This window comes from Telmatherina bonti (assembly GCF_933228915.1).
Source record: "Telmatherina bonti genome assembly, chromosome: 4".
In the NCBI taxonomy this organism is placed as follows: domain Eukaryota; kingdom Metazoa; phylum Chordata; class Actinopteri; order Atheriniformes; family Telmatherinidae; genus Telmatherina; species Telmatherina bonti.
The window spans coordinates 22,111,677-22,119,383 of record NC_136622.1 but is presented as its reverse complement, the minus strand read 5'-3'; the positions used below and the strand labels follow the sequence as shown (position 1 = coordinate 22,119,383).

Genomic DNA, 7,707 nt, shown 5'->3' with positions numbered 1-7,707 from the left:
CCTAAATTAACACTAATACACACATATATATACACACACACACACAAATTATATATTTATATATATATATATATATATATATATATATATATATATATATACACTGATACACATATATATACACACACAAATTTTATATATGTATATACATATATATATATATATATATATATATATATATATAATTTTTTCTAAATATATATATATATATATATATATATATATATATATATATATATATATATATATATATATATATATATATATATATATATATATACATACATATATATGCCCTGCTATGGACTGGCGAGTTGTCCAGGGTGTACCCTGCCTGTTGCCCATAGCCATAGGCTCCAGCTTCCCCGCGACCCTGAATTGGATTAAGCGGTTTAGAAAATGAATGAATGAATATAATATATATATATATATATATATATATATATATATATATATATATATATATATATATATATATATATATATATATATATATATATATATATTCATTCATTCATTTTCTAAACCGCTTAATCCAATTCAGGGTCGCGGGGAAGCTGGAGCCTATGGCTATGGGCAACAGGCAGGGTACACCCTGGACAACTCGCCAGTCCATAGCAGGGCATATATATGTATGTATATATATATATATATATACATATATATATATATATATATATATATATATATATATATATATATATATATATATATATATATATATATATATATATATATATATATATATATATATATATATTTAGAAAAAATAATATATATATATATATATATATATATATATATATATATATATATATATACATATATAAAATTTGTGTGTGTATATATATGTGTATCAGTGTATATATATATATATATATATATATATATATATATATATATATATATATACATATATATATATATAAATATATAATTTGTGTGTGTGCGTGTGTATATATATATGTGTATTAGTGTTAATTTAGGTTTATTTTATTCTTCATTCATTCTTTGTCAAATGTAATGTCTTCTTCCCACTTGTTGTCTCATGATTGTCCTTTGTGCAGTACATTAAATCCTCCAGCGCTCTGCTTCGTTACTAATATATGAAGCTACGCTTTTTTTTCTACTACTTTTTAATCCTGTGTTGCCCCTACTGGGTCCTTGGTGTGCAGGAATAATTCTAATAATAATATCATCATAATTCTAATAATTCACTTGCATTTAAGATATTATTCACTGTGTTAATATTATTTATCAACCAATTATGTAGAAAAGTGTTTTTTTTTAGTGTGTAATATATACGGGTTGTTCCACAAAAGAGTTTTGTGGGGAAACTACGTTGACGCTGCAGCAAAATTCGACAGCGGAGACCCATCCAATATGGCGGCGACGCTGGTTCACTCTCCAGCGCTCAATGAGGCGTCTACGTATATATGATGTCTATGCTCATTAACTGCCTAAAATCAAGATGGCTGCTCACAGTGCTGCGCTATCCGTATCCAGAATTATAAGTCCTTTCTGGGGTGGACGTCTAGGAAATACGGTTAAGGTAAGATTAAATCACTTGTTTTCCGTATCACTTTGTGAATGTCGATATGTGGTTCCAAAATGAACTCATACATTCCATCTGAGCACAAGGTCATGCTTATCATCACACAGTTGACTCTGAACAGGTTTTCCCTACAGCTTCAGTGTTGCCTTCACTGTGATCCTTTTGCAAACACAAGCTAAACCATCTAAACCTGATGGTGTTTTTTTTTTTTGAGGTTTTCTTCTTTTTTTTTTCTCTCCCAGGTATTTGGCACAACTCTGACCAGTCACAGGAATAAGACTGCTCTTACTGTGAGTAATTGAAACTCCCTCTGTCGGCCTGCTTTCTTGTCAGATTTAGTATTTGAGATTGTGACAATTTTAACACAGAATCATAATATACCAGCTGAGTGCAACGTTTATCATTCTTTATTCCTAAAATGTATTCCTAGTTTTATTAAACTGGAAGTATTTAGGCTGCGTTTTACCACACGTGACCTATTTCATTTTGTTATGGGAATCTTACAATAGTACTTTTTCACTGTCTTGGTGAAGAATAGGATATATTATTGAGTTTGTCACATTTGAGTGTAAAATGTTTTTGTGCATAACAATCACACTAATTTATCTTCTGCTTGTTTTGCTGTTCATCATCATCGTCAAAAGAGAGAAAATATTGTAAGTAGCCTTTTTTTTTCCCCACTAGGTTATATTACATCACTTCACATTTTCTGTAAGAATATTGTGAGATTGGTAAATGATTTGTAAAAAAAATAAAATAAAATAAAGGTACAAAATATATGCCAGGAGGATTGCATGGATTCTTAAACAATATTTTTTCTAAATTAACCATTTTCCAATAAAATCAAGATGTGTTTTTACATGCAATATTTTTAACAGCTGAAATGATACATACCTTGACCATAAATTACATTCGTAACTAATACATATTTTTATTTCAGACAGTTTATTTAAACACATCTAACAACAATACCATAACATAAGAGAACTGCATAAATACAAGCTGTATTGTACAAGAACATTTTGTGGTCAATTCATGGTTTAGTAAAACAAAAAAAAAAAAAGGTTTTCGTGGTGTATTATCTTGTTAGAGAACAGTATGTTATGTAATAACTACTGAAACAGTTTGTACATGTACATTCAGTATCATTTAGTTGTTTAATGTAATTAGAAACACATTTTTTTACATTTTTACATCAGAGGTTTATTATCTTACTGACTTGCAAATTAAGTACTTTTTTTTTCAATGTATATTTTTGAAATGATACACAAATCAGGTAAATTATTATTGCTACTACCAGACACTTACTGTCTATTTTAACAGTCTGTCACAACAGTGCAAGCTTATTTTTTTATATACATATATTTATACCTTGTATCTTCTCATTTAGAATTGATAGTTGTGGTGCATTTTACATAAAATAAAAAATTAAACCTGTATACAGCTGATATGCAAAAGTTGCAAAAACTTTTTTCACTTTTTCACTTTTTAATACAGTTGGTAATGTCATTGTTACAGCCACCTCCTGCAAAGTATGGCGGTAGACACACTGTCGCTCTCATCCCTGGAGATGGAATTGGCCCAGAGCTTCTCAGTCATGTCAGAGAGGTTTTCAGGTGGCTTAGACTAAATGATTAAACTAATTCCTGTTAAAGTGTTATTAACAAATAAGTGATAACTTCCACCATTTGCACTGTCTTGTACTGATAGGTTCAGTTGTGTGCCCATGGACTTTGAGGTAGTGCATGTTAACTCTGCTTTGGAGACTGAGGTTGATATTAATAATGCCATTATGGCCATCCGCCGTAATGGAGTTGCTCTCAAGGGTAAGTTGTATTTCTTTGTCTTTCAGTGTTATTGGAGCATGAAAGCTTTAGTATCAAGTAACGTCTCTTACTTACATTTTATTTTTTATCATATGAACATTATACTACAGTTTAACCTTAGCGCTGTTTAACTTTTCTGGTAGGTAATATAGAGACCAAACATACAATGCCACCAGCTGTCAAATCCAGAAATAACCTCCTGCGGTAAGTGTTAATTAAATATTGAGGCCCCTTGATAAATGCCTCCTTTTGTCAAATGGCTCATATTTTTCACATAATTTGGTCCTTGGTTTCCTGTGAGCCACGTGTATTTTCTTCAATAGCACAAGCTTAGACTTGTACGCCAATGTGATGCACTGCCAGTCCCTCCCTGGGGTTCAGACTCGCCACAAAAACATCGACATCATGATCATCAGGGAGAACACAGAGGGAGAGTACAGCAGTCTGGAGCACGAGGTCAGACAAAATAAGGGGAAAAAAATCAATTCTACACTTTGCTGAAATGTATGGCTGTTGTCCCCTTTGGAGAGACAGACTAATTTTTCTACCCCTGTAAAACTGGAGTTTGGTGCCATCTACACACATCTAAGTCAGCCTCCACCTGGAATTAATCGGAAAAACCTGTTCAGCTATAAATGCACTTGATCAACACTGGCATCATTAAATTGAGTGAATTGGTTTGATTACTCAGTCAACAATCCACATGAAAATGTGTTTTAAAAATGTCTTTGGGTTTTTTTTTCTTTACTTCATCTATATTCTACATACTGTTGAGTTTAAGGTCTTTTAACATTCTGTAGTTAAACTTAAGTTTCAGTTATAATTTATTCTTCCAACTTTCTTGTTTTAAGAGTGTGTCAGGGGTAGTAGAGAGTTTGAAGATCATCACCAGGAACAATTCCCTCAGGATTGCAGAGTATGCTTTCCAACTGGCCAGAGAAAAGGGTCGCCGCAAGGTCACCGCCGTGCATAAGGCTAACATCATGTAAGTTAGTCCATGGTACATATTTCCCCCTCTGAGCAGTCTGGCCTTCAGGGTCATAAATAATGTGAGTTTTTGTTTTTTGTGTTGGTAATTTTGAGAATGCAATCTGTACTTCCACAGGAAGCTTGGTGATGGCTTGTTTTTGGAGTGCTGCAGAGAAGTTGCCTCTGGATATCCTGACATCACATATGACAGCATGATTGTGGACAACACCGCCATGCAGGTTATAGTTGAGAACATTCAATGCATTCATTAAATCCTTGTCTGTGTGCCAAGCTCTAAATAATTAACACCACCAATGTTTGTGTTTTTAGCTTGTCTCCAAACCACATCAGTTTGATGTAATGGTGATGCCTAATCTGTATGGAAATATTGTCAGTAACGTGTGTGCTGGGCTGGTAGGAGGGCCTGGCCTTGTGCCCGGAGCCAATTTTGGTCAGGACTACGCAGTATTTGAAACGGTGAGTGTTAGGAAATGAGCATGGCCTTTTTTTCCCTCTGATTCTTTAAATATGGAAAAATCTGTGAATCTTGTTTGATTCCGGCACATCAGAATTAGTCGCTTCTATGTTTTGTTTTGGAATTCAGGCCACGAGGAACACAGGAAAAAGCATTGCTGGCAGGAACATTGCTAACCCCACTGCCATGCTGCTTGCTAGCTGCATGATGCTAGACCACCTCAGGTAAGCTTTAGTTTCAGCTTGACAGCTGCTTTGGTTTTTGTTTTCTTTAATTAAATCTGGTGACTCTTGTGTACTATTGTTACAGATAATTATTTCTTCTTTACATCTCCAGGCTTCATGACTATGCCAGCTTGATCAGAAATGCAATCCTCACTACGATGAATGAAACCAGAGTGAGTCCTTCATCACTGTTAGGTCTTCCTCTCACCTATCATAAAGATAACATACTATAATTGTGTGAAACAAGATTACAAGCTCTTGCGGCAGGTCTGGCTTGCTTCCTTCAGTACAATACAACAGAGTTGTGCGAAGCAGTGTTGTATTCCTTCATTGCCATGAAGCTTACATAATGTGTCGTTAGCTACGGTCCTTATGTTAATTTAAAAAAACCTTTGTTTTTTTGTGTATGACATATTAGTAGTTTATCTAGTTTTCTTTGAGAGACTGTACTTTTTTGCTTGAGTTCAACAATACTAACAACCCCCCCCCCCCCCCAAAATCTTCACCTTGGACCATGTATGACACCACAATGTTGTTGTTCTTGTAGTTGCACACAGCTGATCTTGGAGGTCAAGGTACCACATCCGAGGTGGTCCAGTCCATCATGAGGACCATCCAGAGTAAAGGACAGCTCACATCAGAGCTCTAATTGTCACCTTGGATGCAATGTACTCAGACACCCACAGGCTCATTAGTGGTACTGGTTTGAACAGGTAAATGTACCCAGAGCAGGTGGATATGATAAGAGAGGGTGTCCGAGGATGTCTGAGTTTATGAAGTCTCAGATTTCTGATCAGTTACCAGTAGAAATCACATTTTATCCACACCCGTGTTTCATTGCTTGAGGGAAATTCACAAGGTTTATTCAGAAAAGTTTAACCTCAAGTCATCTTCTGACCTGTAAAAAGCCTCTTATACATGATGTCACGGCCACAAGCTGAGCAGTAGGGTTGTTTTAAAATGTGCACTTCTCACTCTTCCAATATGTGGGTTGCTTATTTTCCAAATCAAGAATGTGTTACAACATTTCAAATGGGCTATTTTCATTTAAGGTCTTAACATTTTTTTTGTAATATCACATTGCCTATTACATCATGAAATGCCTTGTTATGTTAACATTACCCTAACTGTATGTAAATGCTGTACTAAATGCTGATATAGCTTTTTCGATTCATACTGTATCAGCAGAGGAGGAATGCATCAACTAATTGCTAATGTTTGTGCCATGAAGATCTTCTTGGCTAAGTGGATTATATTGCAAGGTTTTGTTATATTTAAGTCTAACTAGGAAGGCAATGTTAAAGCTGATATGAAAATGCATCATATTTGTGGATGGAAACATTTATTGTAAAACTCCTTCAATAAAGAAGTTTAAAATGTGTAAGCGTTGAACTGGACTCATCCTTAAACTGAGTTTTAAAAGTAAGATGATGTTTCTTTATGCATTTAAAGAGATTCTGCTAAAATGGATCCAATCCAGAAATAATATTTTTCATTTACTATTTGAAGCTTATAGGACTGTGTTGACTTAGCTGCATTTTAATGACATGCTGGCACATGCTGTGCAAATAAATGTTGGCGTAGACTGCATACATTTCGGCATGTGTATGTTGTAAACTGGATACGATTATGCCCATTAAAGCTGTTTTATTAGGATCTGTTGTACCGAGTTAAAGAAAAGTCATATTTTGATTTGGAATGTATTGATAATAATAGGAGTCTCTAATCCTTATGTGTTAGAATTTCATTCACCCGTCAACATCTTGTTCACAGTATTTGCATTGGTTGTTGGTGTTTTCCATTTCATCACTAGGGGGCTGCACTGCTTTCTGGAGCTGCTGATAACAGAAAAGCACGTGCATGTACGAAAACACCGTTTATTGACGAAAGAGGACAAAATGCAGAACATGTGCACTCTTTCTATATAACTTTGTTTTAAATCTATTGCAAAAATGCAGCAAATTTCTAGAGGAAAGACCCTCTGGCTCCACATAATTGGGAACATTAGGATAATTTGTCTCATGTTATTTCTCAGAATCAGGCTGTTGGCCTCCCAGTTTACAGATCTCTAAGACAAACCTGAAAGACTTTGATTCTGTTCATTGTTGAAATTATCCCATTTTTTTCTGGCCTTTTATTTTCCAACAAACCATCCATCATCGTTTCATCAAGGAAAACCATTGATTACAGTTTCATCAAGTGCTCTGACCACAAAGCTACAATGAGATAAAATGCCCAGCACATAGATGTAATAGTAGTGCATCTGTCAGCTCTGACCTCCAGCTCACATGTTCTACTAATAATCAGTCAATGTCTTTGTCCTTTACAGCCCACAGTCATAGGGGTACATCTGAATGTAATGATGCTGGCCAATTTATCATCTGGTCTGCTCTATGGGGAAGTCTAAACTGTTCCCTATGTGTGCACATTTGCATACTGAGAAGAAAAAACCCTGAGATGACTCTTTTTTTTTTTTTTTTTTTTTTTTTTTTTTTTTTTTTTTTTTAAGATTTAGTTGACTTTTGGAATCAACAATCATATGCAATCACGCAGTGTGAAATGTGAGAGTAATTACTATGTGTGAGTACTTAAGCATCTGCCAGTTGGCCATATTGACTGTTTCACTCCCTATTCATGTCAGTTATTTAAAAAGACAAG

General features: G+C 34.4%; 1 protein-coding gene across 1 annotated transcript; it reads left to right on the top strand.

Moving 5' to 3' along the window:
- The first annotated feature begins 1,468 nt into the window (after nucleotides 1-1,468).
- On the top strand, nucleotides 1,469-6,418 carry idh3g (isocitrate dehydrogenase (NAD(+)) 3 non-catalytic subunit gamma). Its single transcript, XM_079239304.1, has 12 exons — nucleotides 1,469-1,552; nucleotides 1,798-1,845; nucleotides 3,053-3,171; nucleotides 3,266-3,381; nucleotides 3,525-3,585; nucleotides 3,705-3,837; nucleotides 4,233-4,366; nucleotides 4,487-4,589; nucleotides 4,681-4,827; nucleotides 4,955-5,049; nucleotides 5,162-5,222; nucleotides 5,597-6,418. The coding sequence occupies exons 1-12, from the start codon at nucleotides 1,472-1,474 to the stop codon at nucleotides 5,696-5,698; spliced, it is 1,200 nt and encodes a 399-aa protein (XP_079095430.1). The 5' UTR covers nucleotides 1,469-1,471; the 3' UTR covers nucleotides 5,699-6,418.
- The last annotated feature ends 1,289 nt before the right edge of the window (nucleotides 6,419-7,707 follow it).

Bases quoted from the DNA above. Each gene is read 5' to 3' on its own strand.
- idh3g (XM_079239304.1), top strand. From the start codon at position 1,472: ATGGCTGCTCACAGTGCTGCGCTATCCGTATCCAGAATTATAAGTCCT. The intron at 3,382-3,524 runs GTAAGTTGTATT...CTTTTCTGGTAG, and splicing joins TAATGGAGTTGCTCTCAAGG to GTAATATAGAGACCAAACAT. The intron at 4,367-4,486 runs GTAAGTTAGTCC...GTACTTCCACAG, and splicing joins GTGCATAAGGCTAACATCAT to GAAGCTTGGTGATGGCTTGT.